Consider the following 21799-nt stretch of genomic DNA (forward strand, 5'->3'; position numbering starts at 1 on the left):
TGTCCAAACTTTTGGCCTGTACTGTATCTGTATGCTTGCAGATTGTAAAATGTGTTACTCGTGATAGTTTACGTTGTAATTAGATCGACTTTGCTGTTGTTGAGTAAAAAGCTTTTCTTAAACTGAAGTTTGGATGTTTTTATGGTTGAGGGGATGACTGGGTATCGTCTCAGACAGGGCTGGACTGGCCATCTGGCATACCCGGTGGGCCGGTGCACTTTTGGGCCGAATTGCCGATATAATATATAGGCTTTTTTTTGTGTTTTTTTTGGCCGCGCCGGCCCATAAAGACCTGAGAGCAGCCCATTGGTTAATTTTCTTTATTGGCACTGGCTTGACCCAATCAAATCCAGGAAGCCCTTCCCCACTCCCGGCCCTGAGGAGCTGTAATAGTTATGCTGGAAGTTTAGCATTCACGTTAAAATGAACAAACGACCACCAAAGTGCAAGGGAGGTGCAGAGAAATTATGGGAGAAAAAGATTAAGAATCTACAGGCGGATGCCTGTGCCAACATGTCTGACATGTTTGGGGCTGTAGTAGCTGCTTCAACATCAGCATTACCTGAAGTAGAGGAGGAGGAGAGGTGGCTGGCTATACAGAGAGAAGTAAAAGAGCATCATGACAGGGAAGAAGAGGAGGAGGAGAGTGACCATGGCGGGCCCGGGAGAGAAAAGATGGAAGAGAGTAGAGGAGCATGTGGTAAGGAGTAGGCAAATTAACAAGGGACTCTCAGGGAGGGTGTGTGTGTGTGTGTGTGTGTGTGTGTGTGTGTGTGTGTGTGTGTGTGTGTGTGTGTCATAACCCACAACAAGCAGTTTGGCTGTAACATTAAAGTTAGTGGCTGTCAGGTAACCTAACTGTGTAAGCTTACATTGAAAATGCTAGCAGTTGGCCTGTTGGGTATCTGAAAAGTCTGTGTGATCTATGAAATCAGTGTTGATACAATCATCAGTGTTCCTTGAATGGCTTAATTAGCTCTTTTCCAGGGCATATACTACTCTCAGCTTTGTTGTAGCTTTTGGGAAGGGTTATAGTTATGGTTATTGTATTTAGCAGACACGTGTCCAAAGTCACAAAATATGAATCTTACAATAGTTAAAATTAAATTTAAAGTTGCTAAGCCAATATTAAGCAAAATAGTAATAATAACAATAATGGCAATACAATATCAAATATCAATAATAAAAAAATATAAAAATACCATAAATATACAAATCATAACTCTAAGAATGAATGAATTATTTAAGTGTAAGATCAACAGATTAGTCTTGAGACTCCTCTTGAAGGATCCAAAACGATCACATGAAGGCAGAACACTATTAAACTCTGAACACTAGGCAACTCATATCATAGCATGCATATTTTAAGAGGACTGTCTGCAGGGAATGTGTCTGACCAATCACGGTGGGTGTGGGCCGCCTGGGCCAAAAATGCCAGGGCCGATTTTTTGTCCCAGTCCAGCCCTGGTCTCAGACCACCGACTCTCTCAGACCGTGTCCTGCAGCGCTGGGTGGGTCTCCGTCCTCCTCTATCGTCGGGGTCCTCAGGTAATTCATTGTTAAGTTGTTTGCTTCTTTTGTTTTCTTACAGATCCCTGTGAGAACATAGAAACCACTTTGTGACACACTACACCTAAACAGTAGGGCTGCACCAGAATGGAAGAAACTGACATTGCCATATTTTTCCCCCTGCGATATGAGGAGAGTGAACCTACATAGGAAATAAAAAAGGAACTTTTCTTATGTGAACCAGTCTTTGATGAACTTTAATGCTTTAAAAACACCAGAGCAAGTATGCGCTGGGACTACTCTTCTGAAGAGATTTGGGAGGAAATTAGGTAGAAATACAGACTGACTGTCTGACATGACACCTGTGGAAAACTCCCTGCTGGACTGATGAGCCGACATCACTCCTTGGACTCAGGCATTTGCACACATCCCCATTTCCTTGCATCTCCTTGTTACTTATATAGCATTCTGTTGTGTTGCCGTGTGCGTTATTGAGAACGTAAGCGCACAATTTTATGTCCATGCTGGTGCTGCATGTATCTTTGTTTGTGTAGTTAACATGACTTGCATGCTTATGTCTACTGTAATGCTAGGAGCTTACTGCAAATATGTCATCCAGAAACAATAGTTAATACTTTGATTGATGGATGTATGTTAGTACAGTGTTGAACATTCCTTAATTACAATCCTGCTGAGGATTAGTTCAGCTGATGCTCTCGCGATGCTGTCGCTGGTTTAATTGTTGAATCATTTCACCGTGCCATTCACGCTGCTGGTCTATCACATGACTACTGTACCTGTATGTAGCTGTTAGGTTCATTTGTGGTCTTAGAGCGCCATCTAGTGGCCAATAGATGTAACTGCACAATGAAACCTAAAGCATATTCTTTACTACATTGGAATTTATTGATTTCCATTACTATCCAGTATTATTTGGTTGTTTGCCCAGCAACTATTTATTGCATGGCAATTACGTATACTGCATATAATTATGTATATTGCAGAGTGAGTTGTTGTTTATTGATCTTTAATCTGTATATATGTGTATTCATTATGTACAGGTTATATTTACATATTCTGTGTTTCTTTATTTTACAGAAAACCACACATTATTATTTTATTTACACAAGCCATGACATCAAGCCATTTTGAAGTTATTCTTTTTTCTGTTGGATTTAGATGAGGCATGTTTTATTTTGAGACATATGACCCATTTTGAGGTTATCATGTTGTCCTAAGGAGCCTATTGATACTATTTTCTTATAATAAAGAGCACAAAAGAAATACCTGTTATGTCCTCCATAGTAGAACTTTATGTAGGCCTACACATGTAGGAACAGATATTGGGTTCTGACCAAAGTCAAGCAATATAAAAGTAACGTAAAAAGTTACTTTCCACAGGGGGTAACTAAGTAAAGTACCGGATTACTTTATTTAAGAAATAACGAGTAACGAGCAAACATTACTTTTTAAAAGTAACTTCCCCAACAATGTTAAGGAGTAAATTTCCCCACTGATAATAAAATGCTGTAAAGCAGTTTGTAACTTACAGCTGACTCCACGTTTCACCAGGAGAAGAACACCAACAACAGCAGCAGCAACACCACAGACAATGGGAACCACTGTTTTCCAGTCAGATTCCTCCTTTGCAGAGCCTGAAGAAAGATCAGACAGAGTTGAGTTTAGAAGGACAGTTTCCAAAGATGATCCAGGGTTTATCAACATACACATCCACTGTCACAATCTCCCTGTCAGTGTTGGAGTAATGAGTTACAAAAGTAACGCAATTACAGTAATGTATTCCTTTTTGATGTAATGCAGTAATATCACGCATTACTAATGACATTTCGGTAATATTATACCCGTTACAATCTCAGTAACGTGAGTTACAACACATTTTAACGCAACATTTAGTGGCGTTTTTTTTTTTTTAAAGAACTCACCAACACCGCGAAACATTTCTTCACAGGGAAATAAAAGTCCGAGTATTATTTCCTGTTGCTGTGTTCGATGGTTGAGATGACTGCAGAGACACATAGATTTGCGAGATGAACTTTATTTTCAGGAGTTATTACGCTGCGTTGAAGCGAGCTGTCCCGTCTCTGTCCCCGTGGTCAGAGCCAGAACTCAGGGGAGTCAGACTGGGGGGGAAAAGGAGACTGAGTACCCAGGGCCCTCATGTTAGGACGGCCCAAAAAGATGCTAGAATGAATAGCTGTGGATGTGTGGAGGGGCCCGTAGAAAAAGCCTTTCTACAGAATTTTGTGCTACGCCCCTCCCAGAACCAGAGACGGTACGGACAACATCTGGGTCCCAACAGCTGACGGTACGTCAGCGCTGACAGCAGTGTGTCTGAGCTGCTGACAGATAGAAACATGTCAGGAAGCGCGTAGGCCTAAATATGGTGGATTGGGTGGCTGACCCCTTACGCACGGACAGTCTGCCCCGGTCTGAGTCGGCAGGGGGAGAGAAGAAGAGGGGAGGTCTGGCGAGCCTTTCCAAGCCGACCTACAGCCGATCGCGGCCTATGGTCGCGGTGAACCCCCCATGGAGGAAACACCCCAGTGAGGCAGAGCCGGTTAGACCAGCACCTTGTAACCATGGTAATGAGAAGTAAGCAGAGTTGAATCCGACCGGCAGACTGAACAATGTTTCTGGTTCATTACCAACCTGTAGCAGGCCGACCGAGACTGTTGGTCCCTGATGGAAAACACATCAGAAGAGATCAGTACCAGAACCACTGGAGCAGGACGTCCTGTGTGCACATCGTGATGTTGATGCTACAACGATGTACGATGGGTTAAATACAGAGAATGAATTTCGCTACATGTATGTGTATGTGACAATAAAGTAGGCTACCTTTACCTTTTACCCTTACCTATCCTTCCGCTCGTTTTCCGCGCCAAGGTAGCTATGGTTTTCGGGATAACTGCAATGTTTCATTCGCCCTCCGTTTCAATCGTCCCGGTTGTAGGCTCTCAGTTTCTAAAAGGTTGGTGACCAGCTGCTCTAGACTCTAGAGGTAGAGGGGGGAGAAGGGACTCAAAACAGGGGGTCTTCTGCCAGAAAAAAAAATTCTATTTGAATCCCATTTCCTGCATTTCTACAAACATTTAGGGACTATGATGATACAAAACCCAAGAAATAAAGTTTATCAAGTTTATCTGACGGGGGACAAACAGGATTTAAAAAGTGGGGGGGACATGTCCCCCTTGTCCCCAGTGGAAATTACACCCTATAGTTCACTTAATGTAATATGCCATTTTAATACACCAATAGGCTACACACCTTGGCACTCTCTGAAGGGGAACTCCGGAACTGAGGCACGTGAGTGCAGAAAAGTAGACGGTGAGTTTGTTGAGTGTTTCTGTGACTTCCTGTTGGTTTCTGAAGCAGTATGTGCTCTGAATGCTGTAGCCTAATCTGTCCGACCTCCCCCCGGCTGCTGCCGCCTCATGCTCTCGTCCACATTCATAAGGCGCAGGAGCAGCTCAGAGCTCACATAGCATACATCTCCAACGAGCAAGGAGGCGCGGAGTGATCTACCAGTTCATATCCAAGCTGATGACAATCAGGCTTAGATGCATTTCGACAGGTGTCATGAAAACTTTAAACTTTTTACTACTTTGCTGTTTGCTGAAACTGTCCTGGGTAAGTTTATGTAGTTTAATTCATATGAGTCTGCTTGTTACTGGCAATAATGTTAACCCTAATTATTGATAACATTGAGTTTAGGTTTAGCCTACCTACACATTTTAATAAATAACGCTTTTCATTAGACTTATGAAGATGTAAATATGACAGCTCATTGATGAACAGTAAGACATTCTGTGAAGACAGTCTGTGATGATTTTGGTGTAACTGACCTGAACTACAACAGACTCGTTACCGATGTATAAGATGAGATAGCCTAGGCTATATAATTTTATTTGTGTTTAAATGTTTTGCATTGTAGGAAATAGTGCAAATATATAGAGTACAAATTGTAGTATAAGAATGCTGACATAAAGGCTACTAATGTGATGAGTAGCATACACACCATTGTTGTGAGTAACATGTTGTGTTATATCTTTATATTTCACATGATGTTCATGTTACTACAGGTTTGAGTTTAAATTGACGTGTTACATAATGTTCTGTCTTCTTCTAGTTGTGTAATTACTACATCAATATATCATGTCATATGTTACTTGTAATGATCTATTGTTACCTGTCTAGGGACTACTGATGTAAATTAGCATTGATGCTAACTCAAGCTAGTTAACATCTAACGAGCTCTGTCCATGTTCAGTTACTATGAATTTAAATAAAGTTATTACAGCAGAAATGACTATCAGTGTAAATAATGCCTTCATTGAGTGAAGGGTTTTGCAGCTTTTAAATCCAGGAAATAAACTTGGTGACCTTTGTTACAATAATAAAATGACCACAGTTTATGTTTTTCATTCAGGTAGTGTTTCAGTTCCTGGGGGTTTGACACTAAATGCAAAGACAGACTTTTTTACCTTCAATGTCAAATATTTGTAATCCAGAAGAGTTGGAGAAAAATAATGTTGCTGCTGAAACATCTGAGATATGATTTGGTGTTTTGCTACAACAGAAAAAGGAAATAAAGTGAATCAAATCTGGTAAATGAAAGAAGGCACACAAAACAATATAGAAGTCCGTTTTGGCTGAATATAATTTTCCCGGGAACTTCAGTGCTGTTTTTGTGACATCATTCTGTAACTGTTTGTACCAGAGTCCATTTAAAATATCACTGTTTTTACAAATATAACTCACTATAAGTACTCAGATCCTTTACTGCAGTTAAAGTACTAATAACACACTGTGAAAATACTCCACTACAAGTAAAAGTCCTGCATTAAAAGTAAAAGTAAAATGATGTAATAAGGTCATCTATGTTTGTCCTGTGAGAACCACGTATCTCTAACAAATTTTAAACCTGTCATGGTGTCAGAACAACAGCCCTGTTTTCAGCTTAGTGATGATTTACCAGCTGATCCGAGAGGCTTTTTAAAGACTTTATTTAGCTTAAGAAGAAGGATATACAAATAGAATAGTTAAAAGAGGTAAAGTACATACACAAATACATTGAAAAATATCACAAATACATCCATAAAGATACAGGGTGTCTGGTAAAAAAATACATTCGGGTAAGGGAGAAGCAGCTTGAGCATGTAGGCATTTAAAAATAAGATTTAAGGAGGAATAAGTTCTACAGTTGAACATTAAGTTTGGCTTCGTACATCCAAGTATGAATCAGACAAATACAATATGTTTTAACAAAGTGCAACATCAACAAAAGCCAAAACAAAGTGCAGCAAATAAAATCATTCCTCATCATACAGCAGTTCTGTAACGGTCTGATTCAGCCCCAGATATTAAAGAGATATCAAAAATAAAAAATACAGTGTAATAAAGGAGTTGAAGCCTTCACATAGTTTGTTGTCCAGCAGAGAGATCTTCACAGCAGTCTGAACCAGGTTCACATGAAGACATATATATACCAGTTGGAGATTCAAGTTACTTTGGATAGTTTTAAATGATAGAAAGCAGCTTTCATTATGTCCCTGATATTAATTTAAGAGTATATATACATATGCAAAGCTATAGAAATAGAGAAGTAAAACGTACAATAGGCAAGTAGGAGAAAATGAAAATACTCCATTAAAAGTACCTTACAGTTGTATTAAAGTACAGCATAGTTACAGTACATGCAGGAATACCCCGGGTACTAAAAGGAGTCATCTCCGTCTGGTAACTAAATGACAACTAAAAAAATATGGGTCTCAAAGTGGCTTTGGTCTGTCGTCTTCTCCCAAGGGGACGTAATGCAATGCATTGTGGGGAAAGGAGAATCATAGCAAACCTCTGTAAAATAGTACCTACTTTTTCATATTATATTCTGTTTTGTGATAGCCAACAACATCAAATACAACGGAAAACTGTTTACATTTATTTACCAACAAGCAAGTTGCGCAAATTTGTTGTAAAATGAACTCTGCAGCTCGGCCTTTAAATCAATATTTGTGTAAAATGTGTAAAATGTTTGATTTCTTTAGTGAGCAGCCGTGTAATAAACCATCCTGGATGTTGTTAATATGATTTTGTTCGGGGGCTTATTGTTGACCAGCTCAGAAGATTTATGTAAAGATCCTTTTCTAATACTGAATCAGGACCAAAAGGACTCCTTATTATGATCCAGGTTGTGTCTGAGTTGTGTAATACCTTCATCTGCATCTATTCTAATACTGCATCTGACATTGTTGGGTCTTGGGGGAATTACTCGTATTGCTGGGTCTTTGTAAATTATAGAGTGTGGTCTAGACCTACTCTATCTGTAAAATGTCCTGAGATAACTCTTGTTATGATTTGATACTTTAAATAAAATTGAATTCAAGCACTCAGACGAGGTTTCCTACAGTAAGACGTTTCCATTTCCTGCAGCTCTCTCCAGGTCTTCATCTCCTTTTGCTGCTTCCATGTTCAGGTTTTTCATTTCACATCCATTCCCTGCTCTCTCTGGTTCTTGCTCCTTCCTTCCTCTGAGCCTCTCGATGCAACTCTCTGAGAAAAAGAAAAGCAGTTTGCAGAACTTGTTAAAGGATGGAGGAAACAGAGAAGTAGATAACAAATAGCCTACCTGTATTAACCAGAATATCATGTTTTTCCTCCTATGAATATATCTGAAAAAGTGAGGTTGTCCTATATTCAGGGTCTAGACTTTAAAACACCAATATATACATCCTCAACAACAGGTGGCACCAAACAGCAGCTTGTGGGGGGGGCAGAGACACAGGGAGCGTCCTGAACAAAGAGGCTCAAAGGTTGTTATCCAGAAATTAGCGAACAAATGAGAAAAAGTTGTGATGCTAACTTTAAGATGAGGGTAAAGTACGGAGAATGCAAGCCCAAAAAGACCTCATGAAGTAATTTTTAAAAAATGAGTCTTGAAAAAAAGGGGTTAGGGGTCATCGTATTTTCGGGGTCGTCTTATATTTGGGTCAATGTGGTATATGGCTCACATCTGAGCATTAATGTGGATTAAAGCACACAAAGTGTACCAGGATCAGTCTGTCTGGTTCTGGTTTGACTTCAACAACTTCAAACACAGACATGAGACATCAAGCACTGATATCTCATCAGTTCACAGTGAAAACACGGACATGTGTAAAGATACAACTAACACCACAAATGATCAGGAGAAAGAGCTGTGGAGCAAAAGTTTGTTTTTTTAACTTACTGATCTCTCCTCTCATCAGAACCAGAACCAGGAGAGTCCCGAGGAGGAGAAGAGAGGGAAGGATAACAGCACGGGCAGTCTTCCTGTTCTCACCATCTGGAAGAATATCAGAGAAGATGTTGAGTTTAGAAGAAGGGCAGCTTTAAGAAGATACACACCTAACCCTAACCCTAACCAGAACTCACACACTAACCAGCCTGAGTCAGGACCCTTCAGGTCTCTGGAGGACTATTAGAAGACATTTACCCCGATGCTCTGACTCGCTCTCTTCTCCCACTGGAGGTCCAGATGTGCTGAAATCATTTCTCTTTGTCCTGTTCGCTTGGTCTTTGGAAACTGTTTTAAAAAAGAAAAAAAAAATGTTTTCTCAAATTATATATCCCCCATTCTGAGAAACCTTTTTAGTATCTGAATGAACCTGTAATAAACTCAGCATGCAGCTTACCAACAGTGATGTTAACGATGAAACTGGCTGTCAGGTCTGGGACGTAGACTTTGTATGGACCACTATCAGACAGAGTTACTGAGGAGATCTTCAGAGTCACGATGCCTCTGATCAGGTCTTCATGGATCAGAGTTGTTCTGTCTCTGTATCGATCCATCTGGTCATCCTGTTGGTCCTTTCCATTTCGATAAGAATAGACATCACCATAGCTGCCGAGGTCGAGTCTCGCCACATCCAGCGTGTAGTCAGACAAGTCGACGGGGGGGTCCAGACCACACCGTATAATGACATCATCTCCTTCTGCTGCCTCTTTGGTCTGAGGACAGGTGAGACGATGCTCTCCTGGAGAAACAGACATAACATTCACACAGCTTTAACACCTCTGAAGGACCAGAGTTGATGGTTTACATTCAGTTCTCCAACTATTCCTAAAATGAAGAATGTGCTGCTTCACCTCAGCGAAATCTGCTCTTTTCAGCGTCTTTCCTACATTTCAATCATTTCAGCTCGAATCCATAAAGACAGTATGTTTTGCTCTTTGTATAATGATGGGACTATTATGAATATGTGATAGGCCAACATTAACCATGTAGTTACTATCATCATTCATTGTGTATTAAGTGTGGTATCCTCGCATATCTGTATAAAACAGTAAATTAATGAATTGACAACAGGGAGGACACAATAACAAACAACTGTACTAATATAACATAATAACATACACCCTATACTTTTTCTTTAGGTATATTGACAGTAAGAGGGTTCTTGAGCAGTTTACACAACTGAAGTGCTTGCCATCCAACTGCTGAAAACTGAGTCAGTTTTTGTCGCCTTTTTCAACCATATATATACGGTTTAACTCCAACCTAACCCGGTTGTACTAAAGATCCCTATTTTTATCTTATTCTGACACTTTCTTTTCACACTTACCTCACTTCCTTTTCTCCCCTGTCTTCATCACTGGCTTTTGTTTCCATCCTGATTACCTGATTGAGTTCACCTGGTCACTCCTTATTTAAGACTGCACTCACTCTCAGTCAGTCTCTTCTACACCTTCACATGGGGCGGCAGCTGATTCTCCAACCCATGTGTGTCTGTGTGTCTCTATTCTGTTATGTTATGTTATCCAGTATCATTTGCCTCACCCTTTGTTAAATAAATCTTCATTGAATGGACTGAACTCCTCTCTGGCTTATTCATGCATTCTGACCAATGCCCCACGACGGTGGCAATCAACCTCTAAACCTGAACCCTCCTAAACATGGTCCTTCGAGCCGGAATTATACCATTGTCATGGATGATGTAAAGCCATTAGATGGGACTCCTCGACGTTCTGATCGGAAAAATCAACCTCCTGCTTATCTAGAAGATTATGAAGTTCAATATCCTGGAGTGAAAGGTGCTGCTTGCCAGACAGTATGCCCACATCATACAACAGACACACATGGGTCGCAGGATGACGGTAAAGGGCAAGATAAGGTGAATGATCCTCCTGTGCCAACTGATCATGTTGAAATCATTCAGCATATGATGGATAGATCTACTCCTCATTCCTCCTGTTCATCCCGGCCTGGGTTATCTATCCCCAACAGCAGTTTCTCCAGCACAACAGCAAGCTGCTCGATTTCCAAGTGTTGAATTGCAACATCACTCTTCCTCCTGTCCACCAGTGATCAGACATCATCCTGTTGCTATTTCGTCGAGCCTGCCCTATTTACCTGACTTTCCAAACCTCGATAATGCAATTCCTTCAGCTGGTACACCTGGACCAATCCTTTAACAAGAGCTGCCACCTCCCAGTTTTCCTGCAGCACCAGCAGAGGTTAACCTACAAAGTTCATGTGCTCAGCCTCTTGTTTCCTTCTCCCCCCAGCAGAGGCAGTATTCCCCTTTAAGGCCTCAGTCTTCTACATCTCATAGTCACCACAAACAGAGACCTTTGGCACCCCGTACAGGCAGAACACATGTATACAAGCTTGAGGGTCCTTCTTTCCCAGACCTTACTTCGAGAGGATGAAATGCAGTACAGGATGTTACGGATGGCACTTAATAATTTACTCAACCCCAATGAAACAGAGCATTTCAAATATCATGTTCTCCTGGATCATCTTAAAGTGGACCAAGCCAAACGACTAGCTCTTGCCTTTTCCTATGCTTCTGACCCATACACACAAGCCATTGACGCTCTTGATGAACGTTATGGGCAACCTAGACAACTAGCACTGAAGGAGCTCAAGAACATCGTGGATCTCCCTCCTATTAGAGCAGGTGATGGTCATGCTCTCGACAACTTTGCTCTTCGTGTTCAAGCACTGGTTGGTCTGCTTAGCACTATGGAAGATCAAGGACATGTAGAACTTCTCTGCCTCTGTGGATTTGATCTCTTGTGGTTTTTTTTTGCAAGCTGCCTGCAGAACACTCCAGTCGCTTTAAACGGCATGTCTACAGAAACCAAGGTATCATGAAGTATGACTTGCTTGTGTTCTCATCTTGGTTGCAATCTGAAGCTCGTTGTCAATCCAGAAAAGAGCTTACCATCTTCTTCAATGAACAAAGACATCCCCGTAAGTTCATATCTGCTCCAACCACAATTCTACATGGGGCACACAAACTCAATGAATCCACGCCAACTCAAGAACTACTCCCAAAGTCAAGAGCAACCTGTGCATACTGCCGATCATGTGAACATCATATCAGCAGATGTTCTGAGTTCATAGATAAGACAAAAGCCCAAAAAGGTAAACTGGATAAAGGACAATAAACGCTGTTGGCGCTGTGCTCGCACTCACCAAGCCGCTAAGTGTGACCTGCAGAAGTCCTGTGCCACCTGCAAAGGAAGACATCTACAAATACTGTGTGAGGTGAATCAAAGATCCAATCATCCTTCTACCTCTGTGAGGACATTATATCTGGACCGACCAAGTGACTGCAATGGCGTACTCCTGAAAGTTGTAAAAGTGCTGCTTCAGAATGGGAAGAAAACCTTGGAGACTTATGCTGTCCTTGATGATGGTTCTCAACGTACCATTCTTCTGCAGTCAGCTGCTCAGCATCTTTGCCTGAAAGGTAAAGCTGAAGAACTATCACTCAGAACTGTTCGCCAAGATGTTGAAACTCTTCATGGTTCATCTGTAAGTTTTCAGCTCTCTCCTGTTGCATACCCTGAGAAAACTTTCACCATCGATCATGCATTTACTGCAAGCCAGTTAGCACTCTCGGATCACACCTACCCTGTGCTTTCTCTTCAAAGGAAATACAAGCATCTCCAAGGGATTCCATTACCATGCATTAACAAAGCATCAGCACTGCTTCTCATAGGCTCAGATCATATCCACTTAATCACTCCTATTGTTCCTGTCAGACTAGGCCCTCCTAGGTCACCAGCAGCTGTCAAAACCTAGGATGGACACTTCAAGGCCCTATCACAGACTTCCAACCACAAGATACCGCTGTGCCTGTCCAATGTCTGTTTACATCCTTCAGTTCCCCTGCAGATGAATTGCACTACAATGTTGAAAAACTCTGGAAACTTGACACTCTACCTGTACACAGTGAGAAAGCATTCATCAGATCAAGGCAAGACAAACAAGCCCTGAAGCGTCTTGAACAGGCCACAGAAAGAGTTCAAGTCAATGGAGTTGAATGCTATGCCACTCCCCTTCTTAGGCTAGCAAAATCTCCTCTTCTAAACATTCCTCATTCTGCAGTAATGTCACGACTTCGTAACACTGAAACTCGACTATCAAAGGATCCAGAGAAAGCCATATCATACTGTGATCAAATTGCTAAGCTTGAGAAGGCTGGTTATGTGGCCAAGCTGACCCCTGAAGAGGTTCACAGCAGCAACGAAGCTTGGTACATTCCTCACCATATGGTAACGCATAACAACAAAGATCAAGTCGTGTTTGACTGTTCATTCACTTTCCAAGGACAAAGCCTCAATAAGTATCTGTTACCAGGACCAATCCTTGGGCCGTCACTCCTTGGTGTATTGCTGCGCTTCAGGCAACATGCCATAGCAGTAAGTGGTGACATTAAAGGCATAATCCGTCTCCTGCCTCCAGACCGGCCCCTTCTTCGATTCCTGTGGTGTGATATGAACAAAGATATTCCCCCTACAGTGTACCAATGGCAAGTCCTTCCCTTCGGTACCACTTGTAGTCCCTGTTGTGCGATTTATGCCCTGCAGAAACATGTGAAGGACAACGAACCTGATGAATTGGTGAAGAATTCAGTAACCCAGTGCTTCTATGTTGACAATTGCCTGCAAAGCTTTCCTTCATCCGTCGCAGCTCGAAAACTCCTTGACAAATTAAGAGCTACCCTTTTAACTGGAGGCTTTGACCTCTGTCAATGGGCAAGCAATGATTCTGCTGTGATCAGCCATTTACCATCTGAAGCAAGATCCGAAAGCAGTGAACTTTGGCTCTCTGAAGGCGGAGCTGATCCCCAAGAACGCACACTGGGATTGCTGTGGGACTGCAAACCTGACCTCTTCAGGTACAAATACAGAACCTTTGAAGTACATACCATAACAATGCGTTACATCTACAGAGTCCTTGCTCGTCTGTATGACCCATTAGGCTACCTCCTACCTTATACAACTCGTGCAAAAATTCTGGTTCAACAACTATGGAGAAAGGAAAGAGGATGGGATGACCCTCTTCTTCCTCAAGACATCCTAGCAGCTTGGATATCCTGGGAAAGGGAACTTCTCTACCTTCCTCAAATCACCATCCCTCGCTGTTACACTTCCAAAGAGATGGATGCTTCCCCCACAGTGCAAGACATCCATGTCTTTTGTGATGCTTCTGAGCATGCGTATGGTGCTGTTGCATACTTAAGATCAGAAGATGACAAAGGCCAAGTGGAGATTGGTTTCATGTTAGCCCGTTCACGTGTCTCCCCAAAGAAGCAGTTATCAGTACCAAGATTGGAACTATGTTCTGCACTAACCGGTGCACAGTCCTGCCGCTTCAAAGTATTTGTAGGAGCGAGAGTATCGGAGATTCAAAATCTCACAAGCAGTCAGGACTGGAGATATGTTGACTCAGCCAATAACCCTGCAGACGATGTTACAAGAGGCAAATCTTTGTCGGATAGCCTCTGTCCAAACAGATGGAACAATGGCCCACCATTCTTGTATCAACCTCCAGATACTTGGCCCAAACTTCAATCTGCTGAACCTGATGAAGCTAATGACCAGATGGAGTTGAAGAAGTCTCACTTCTGTGGTGTTATCAACACTGCTGCTAATAGTTTCAAGACTTACCAAGAGCTTTTGGATGTCACTGCCAAATCCCTCACCAACCTGACTAGTCAAAATCCTTCTGCAACTGACTACCTGAAAGCAGAACAGGAAATTCTTCGACAAGCACAGGCGGACAGTTTTGGTGAGGACCTAGCCTTTCTCCAAGACCAGAAACCACTTCCACCACATAGTCGCTTACTATGTTTATCCCCAGAACTGTGCAGTACCACTGGACTAATTCATGTTGGAGGTCGATTACGTCAAAACGATCAACTAGATGTGGAGTCAATTCATCCAATTGTACTTGATCCCACTCACAATGTGACAAAACTGATCATTCAGGATTATGATGGAATTCTGCATCACACTGGATCAGAGAGACTCTTTGCTGAAATACGAACTTCATATGTTCTGGATGGTTTTATTTTATTGAAGTATACACGGCGTTCTCCTTTTTTCCAAACGTTAAGTGGCGTGGCCGTCACTCGGGAGCCTCATAAACATATTCCGTGTTTATCTATGAGCGATTAGGCGTGTCGCGTAGGTCTAGTTAAAGAGGAAAAGTTAAATAAAAACGTTTTCGCTTCTACTTTTCTCTCTGCGTGTGATAATTATACCAGTAAATACAACCGAACTAACAGTACTGCTGTTGTCTTTAACTTGTGTGTTTAGTGATTTTGTCAGATGATGTCGCAGTTATAAAATCAGCAGCAGCTCGGTACTAGTCTGCTGGTCTAAATCATGGATGTATTAAGAGTCTAAATGGGTCCATGTCACTCACTAGTTCATACTTGTTCCGTAGTCCGACAGCAGAACCAGCTAGCTAGGCTAGGCTAGCTGTAGCTACCCCGCTCATAAAGGACCTTTATAGGGTCATAAAGGAGTCCACACTTCATACTGATGTCCATATTCACCGTTATTCCGTATAGAAGTATGGTGGGACACCGTGAAGACGGGTTCGCCTGATAAACCAGCAGCAGAGTCAACAAAAACAGGAACTTAGCTAAAAGTTCGCCATTCACGGCCGCCATTTCTCTCCTCCATTTGCACTCCCCGCAAACTTCCGGTAGTGTACCAAAATAAAACTCGTTCGTACCATAGACTGTAAATATTATGTCAATATTAAAAGTCTATCGATCGTACTGAACATACCGAAAGACAAAATATAACCCAGTGTAACTCATAAAGGACCCGAAATTCAATAAACATGTAGTTTTATAATAATGCGTAAAACTGTAACTACCTAGCTAGCTAGCAATCATACAGATCGTTTATATTAATTTCCGGTGTTGTCATGGCAACATATATACACTTCCCAGCGTCAGCCATGGCGTCAGCTACAAGACCTATTTTCGAAAGTAGTTTGCAACTATTTTCTTGCACATTTCTCATGTCTGTGTCCACTTTTGCCTTCATAAAATTTCAGTTTTTCTGTCTGACACCGTATAAAATGAGTTATTTACATTCTCTGTTTGCTAGGAGAGCGAATTGATTAGGAGAAACTGACATCATCATGCGGAGATTACCGCTCTATCTTTCTGATAGGATGGACTTGGGTGAGATGTGATTGGCCAGCGTTCAGACGACAAACACCAGTGGGCCAATCATGCTAAACCAAAGTCACGACTCTTTTATGATAAACCAAGTTCATGGATGTATTAAGAGAACCAAAGTTACACTCTTTTGTGATCTCTTTTCTTTGTGGGCCGGTCAGCCATGATAGACAAACAAGTTGGCCAATCATATTCTGTCTTCGCTCCCAGGGGCGGATAGAAACAACTTCTGAGGAGGAGGAGGAGGAGGAGGAGGAGGAGGATGCATTGACATAATAATATAAAAGGGAAGATGTCGCTATGTTGCCTCTTCAAGCGCCGTACGAAACGTGCCTCGGTGGTCTGTGTGACACACCTGCTGCTCGTCACATCAGTAGCTTTTAAGTCAGCATTATTATAGTACTACAATTTGTACTCTATATAGACTATTTTAACTATTTCCTTCAACGCCCAACATTTAAACACAAATAAAGTATATCATCTCATGCATCGGTAACGAGTCTGTTGTAGTTCAGGTCTGTAATGGCTAAGCCTAAAACTTAAAGCCACTGAGGGGGCTGCTATGCGGACTTAAACAATCAAACAATCTATGGCTAGTAAACTAGCTGACGCGCTCTCTTCTACAGGGCTCTCAAGTGTCACGCATTGAGCACATTGTATTTCTCGCACGTAAAAATTATTTATAATAAATTGAATATGCCGCAGCGCCCAAAATTTCTCTGGCTGCGCCGCTCTCACTATGGAACCGGCAGGAATCAAGCGCGTCTGGCCGTTTTACAGTTGTGCGGAGGCTCCACGCAGAGCTCTTGCAGTAGTCTACATAAGTGGCCTGATGTTTATGCTTGTGCGCTGGTGTGTGCGTCGAGCCACATGTGTGTGTGTGGGGGAGTGTGTGGTAGAGGGAGAAGTGAGAGTGACGGCGATTATCTTTGGAGCAAGTAGCGACTCTAGAGTCCTAGTGAGAGAAACAAAGTGTCTCCTCCTGTTCTTTCTGACCACGGTGGGAGATCTGGAGCAGGAGAAGTTAACCCTCTCCTTGATTTCATGTTGTTGTGTCTGGAGAAATAGAACCAGGAAACGAGTAGGAAATGCAACGCTACCAAGCCCATAGACCGTGACCAAGCCACGGCTTGTAGCTTTCATTTTTAATGTCTAAGTCGAGCCTGCCACTTATCAGCCAAACAAAAAAAAGAGAGGGGCTACACAATAGCCAATCAGAAAATAGCACTATTTTATCTGGGTACGATTTAATGCAGCAACCAATGAAAAAAAGCAAAGCATACAGCCACTTCCCTAAACATTCGCTCATTCAGAGACCAGAGACCCAAACGGGGCTCTGTGTCTGTCAGACAGTCTGAGATCTACCGTATCAGCAGAGCAATCACGTAATGCACAGCAGACTATGGTGCCGGTAGATTATTTTCTGAAATATATTGACTATTATAACTTTATTTTTCTCAAAGTATCACGACTCCTCCAAAACTCAGATAAAAGAGATATTTTGAATGTGCACAAAGTTTTGAACATGAGCAGAAATCTTGCTCTAACAAATGTTATATTACAGTCCAGGGGTTTATTAATTCATTAAAATGAATTAATGTATCATTGACGTGAATAATGGTCATATGCACATTTAAGGAGGTTACTTCCTCAACAAAAGATGCAAAAGGGAAGAGTAAATGATGCCTAAAGGCTACATGTGTGCTGACTCAGATATAATTAGAAAAGTCGACCTACAGGAGAATAAATAGATGAAAGCAATACAGAAGGCCTGAACCTAACTGCCATATATTCCATTATGTTTTTATATTTGGATTTTAATCTATGTTTACCTTTATATAAAGATTTCCAGCATAAATTGATTCAGAAAAAGGTATAAATAGGTGCATACAAATTCACCAGAATGCAGGAAATGAAGAGTTTAATGCTCAAAATTTTCTGGGGGAGGACCCCCAGAACCCCTCGTTATCAGAAGTAACCATGCAGAAATTGAATAAATACTTTGTATTTGGTTGAACTGTCAGTGCCATGTGTCAAATCTTTTCTTGTGTAAATCTGAGCAATTATTAATAATAACAACAAAAACACTAATAATAATAATATTAATGAAACACCCCTATTCCTGCGAATTGTCCAACCCGCCACCAATCTATGATCTTTTTTTGGGGCGGGTGGGGGGGTGTCACTCTTGCCTGTCTTCAAAACTTGAGAGCCCTGCTTCTACCTGACACAGCTCAGTAGTCTTTTGTTGAAATCACAGACTCCAATAGTCGCCGTTGTGCTGGGTATTTATTGATCACAAACTTCTTCATGTCACCGTGCAAGAAACCATGTGTCCATCAAGCTCCATTAACATACATTTCACAATCCACATGAGCGTTGCGCACTGTAGCAATTTGATGCGGTCAAAACTGTTTGTGCTCCTTCACTTAACAGCACCCCTAGTTACCTGTTGAAAGGTTCCTACCTATATAGACTTCACTCTTATGCCCACTAGTGCCACCAGTGGACAATTTGTGTCCTACAACCCAATGAAAATGGCTCTTACATTACACCAAAGTCGTCACAGAAAATGTAGTTGTCTTACTGTTCATCAATGAGCTGTAACATTTTACATCGTCATAATTCTAATAAAAAGCGTTATTTATTAAAATGTATAGCCTAAACTTAAACTCATCGTTACCAATAATTAGGGTTAACATTTTTGCCAATAACAAGCAGACTCATATATGAATTAAACTACTCAAACTTACCCAGGGTAGTTTTAGCAAACAGCAAACTAGTTAAAAATATCTTCATCATGAAGTCCTGGAGAGAAGTTGTTTTCATGATGACACCTGAGTCGAGATGCATCTGATTCTGTCTACAAACACCGGTTAGTTTTTCTGCGCTCATCTTTATTAAAACGCTGTCGGTATCGGGAAGTATCTTTTTATTACAAATTACTCCGCGCGCTGTGACACTGTTACAATAAGTGACACTACATATTAACCTATTTACATAGACGAACATGATCACAGTTTGCTTTCCAGTCCATAGACTGTAAAACTGGTTTTATATAGGCTAGTTTTATACAGTGTGTATGGTCCAGTCAGAGCTTACAGTCATTTTACAGTATGGACTACTTTCAGACGCGGAGGGATATCTACCGAGCCGGAAGACACGAAACTTCACCATGCCGTTATAATAATCGTGCCCGCGCTTTCTACTCGCACGCACGCCTTTTAAGAAAGTGCCCCCGATGCTGGGCCAGTTTCAGAGTTCCTTTTCACAGTGGCAGAAGGTGTGCAGCCTATTTGTGTATTAAAAAGTGAACTAGGGTGTAACTTCCACTGGGGACAAGGGGGATATGTCCCCCCCACTTTTTAAATCCCGTTTGTGTCCCCCCCCCCTCCACTTTCAAATTGTGAACATGTTTGACTCCATTTATGATTCTCTCAAGTCTTGGCGATCGGCCCCATATATTGAACAATACATACATATTTTTATTATAAATAGTTTAGTACTATTCTTTCTGGAAGAATTTATCAATATGATCAACTTATTAATTTCCTGGATTTTGTATCATCATAGTCCCTAAATGTTTGTAGAAATGCAAGAAATGGGATTTACATGGAAAAGGTGGTTTCCAATGCAGGGTGGCCGGTGAGGGATGCGATTATTAAATTCACACATTATAAGGTTATTCACAGGTTTTATTATACACCAGTCAAGCTTCATAAAACGGGCTTAATGAAGGACAATCTGTGTTGGAAGTGTATGGACGTCACAGGCTCCTACCTCCATCTTTTGTGGGATTGCCCCCTGGTCTTTCCTTTTTGGAAACAAATCATTAAAACTATTGCTGATTGATTAGCCACACCACTGCCAGAGTCTCCCCAGCTGTGTCTACTTGGAGATGGGTCCATTTTGCCACCACAGATTTCTAAAGTGGAGTCTGCTCTGACACTAGCTGGGTTCATCACTGTAGTACGAATCATTCTAGACACCGGGAAAATAAGGCTTAGTTTCACAGTCTGGCTGAAGTTAATGACAGACACGAGTCTCATTTGAAGATGTTGTCGCAACACTGAATGATGGTAGAGGTAAATTCTGGTTTCATTTCCTGCATTTTATTCAATTTGAACTGACTAGTGCCCCATAATATAGGCCTAAATATATATATATAGTTTTTTATGTGTATGTTTTAATTGTGATTTTTTTTTTGTTTTTCTGTCTTTCTTGCCCAGATTGCTGTATAGTGTGTTTAGTGCTGTTACATGTGGTGTGTTTCTCACATGGAAAAACAACAGAAGGAGAAATGGAAGGTGAGGAGGATTAGAGGAGAGAAAAGGAAGGATAGAGTAGTGAGGAGAGGAGAGGAGAAGAAATGAGAATCTAAAATGTAGTGTAGTTACTATCACCAATAAGACTTGATGTGTTCTGTTGTTCCAGACCTTTAATGTGATGAACCTGTTACAGTGAGTTATGATGATCAAGGAGAGGCAAAAGCACAGATCAGACTTTATGTAAACATAACCTTTAATTTAAAGCTTCAAGTGTTGAGATAATCCATAAATACACTGACAACATAATCCATCCATCCATAATCTAATCCCAGTATGGAGACATTCATTCAACACATTTACAGTAAAGCCAAATAATTACAAGTAATCTGGAGAGAATTGTTAGTTGATCAAGGTGTGTAAACAAAAGGCAGCAGACAGGAAACCTTATCTTATCTCCAGTCTGATCCATAACATGTCACAGATGTAACTTGAACTGTTCCTCTTTTCCTTAAATTAAGTGTGCAGCCTGGTCTGATCCCCTTCAAACAGCTATTTATAAAAAAAAAATAAGATAAACTTTAAAATCTTAAAAAAATCCAGTTGGATCCTTCTGAATTGAATAAATGTCGTAGATGACCTCGAACCAACCTCTAACCTCGGCTACATCTGTTGTCAACCACTTCCTTCTGAGGGCTTTCTTACCGACTACATCAACCTTTGTGTTGTCTTCCCGTCAATCTTGAAAAAAACACTTATTTTTTCACAGTTTGTTTTTGCTTTTTCCAACGTTTTAAATTGTAAAACTTTTCTTCTACACACTTTCAGCGCTTATTTCTACGTCCCATATTTTCTGAAAATTTAAAAACTGGTCAATTTGACCCAAAGTCAACACAAGGGACATATATATACTTGTTTACAAATCCCTCAACAGTTTCTGGTCTCAAACCCAGGTACAGACTCAGGGCCTGTTTACATGAATACACTATATATCTACTCATTATATTAGATGAACATAAATGGCTGTAGCAGCCATATTACTCTCAAATAAAAGCTGCAGTGCATATAATCACCATGGTGACAAATCAAAAAGGTGCAAAGTCACAAAAAATATTTGTATTTTCTAGAATCAGTGTGTGTTTTAATCAACATTTCAGAGCAGAGTTACTGACTACACTTAACTAAATTTACCTCAGACTGTGAGACTAGTTTACTACAGTACAGAGCAGTACATTAACATGTAACCTTAGACTGTGAGACTAGTTTACTACAGTACAGAGCAGTACATTAACATGTAACCTTAGACTGTGAGACTAGTTTACTACAGTACAGAGCAGTACATTAACATGTAACCTTAGACTGTGAGACTAGTTTACTACAGTACAGAGCAGTACATTAACATGTAACCTCAGACTGTGAGACTAGTTTACTACAGTACAGAGCAGTACATTAACATGTAACCTTAGACTGGATGGAGGACTACTGACCGGGATCACGTGATGTTGTTGCTGAAATGTCCTGATTGAAATG

The 21799-nt window shown here is 41.1% G+C and overlaps 2 protein-coding genes across 2 annotated transcripts in view; both read right to left on the minus strand.

Annotated features, from left to right (window-relative positions):
- Positions 1–1233: 1233 nt before the first annotated feature.
- Positions 1234–21799, minus strand: part of LOC120558897 (butyrophilin subfamily 2 member A1-like) — a 33746-nt gene continuing 13180 nt past the window's right edge. Inside the window, exons 4-5 of the mRNA XM_039800239.1 lie at positions 3060–3164; positions 1234–1595 (exon numbers count right to left, since the gene is read on the minus strand). Coding sequence (XP_039656173.1) covers positions 1471–1595; positions 3060–3164 — 230 coding nt within the window. The 3' untranslated portion in view covers positions 1234–1470. The remainder of the gene's footprint in view (positions 1596–3059; positions 3165–21799) is intronic.
- Positions 7361–18847, minus strand: LOC120558865 (butyrophilin subfamily 3 member A2-like). Its single transcript, XM_039800174.1, has 5 exons — positions 18758–18847; positions 9201–9542; positions 9002–9091; positions 8756–8851; positions 7361–8079 (listed from the first exon to the last, which is right to left on the minus strand). Exons 1-5 carry the CDS (start codon positions 18831–18833, stop codon positions 7931–7933), a joined length of 753 nt encoding a protein of 250 aa, XP_039656108.1. The 5' UTR covers positions 18834–18847; the 3' UTR covers positions 7361–7930.

This window comes from Perca fluviatilis, chromosome 1 (genome assembly GCF_010015445.1).
Source record: "Perca fluviatilis chromosome 1, GENO_Pfluv_1.0, whole genome shotgun sequence".
NCBI lineage: Eukaryota > Metazoa > Chordata > Actinopteri > Perciformes > Percidae > Perca > Perca fluviatilis.

What these genes read in the sequence shown, in the direction of transcription:
- LOC120558865 (XM_039800174.1), bottom strand. Translation starts at nt 18,833, where the DNA reads ATGAAAACAACTTCTCTCCAGGACTTCATGATGAAGATATTTTTAACT. An exon ending in CATCGTTAACATCACTGTTG is followed by an intron (nt 9,092 to 9,200) that starts GTAAGCTGCATG and finishes TTTTTAAAACAG; the next exon opens with TTTCCAAAGACCAAGCGAAC. An exon ending in GAGCGAGTCAGAGCATCGGG is followed by an intron (nt 8,852 to 9,001) that starts GTAAATGTCTTC and finishes ATATTCTTCCAG; the next exon opens with ATGGTGAGAACAGGAAGACT.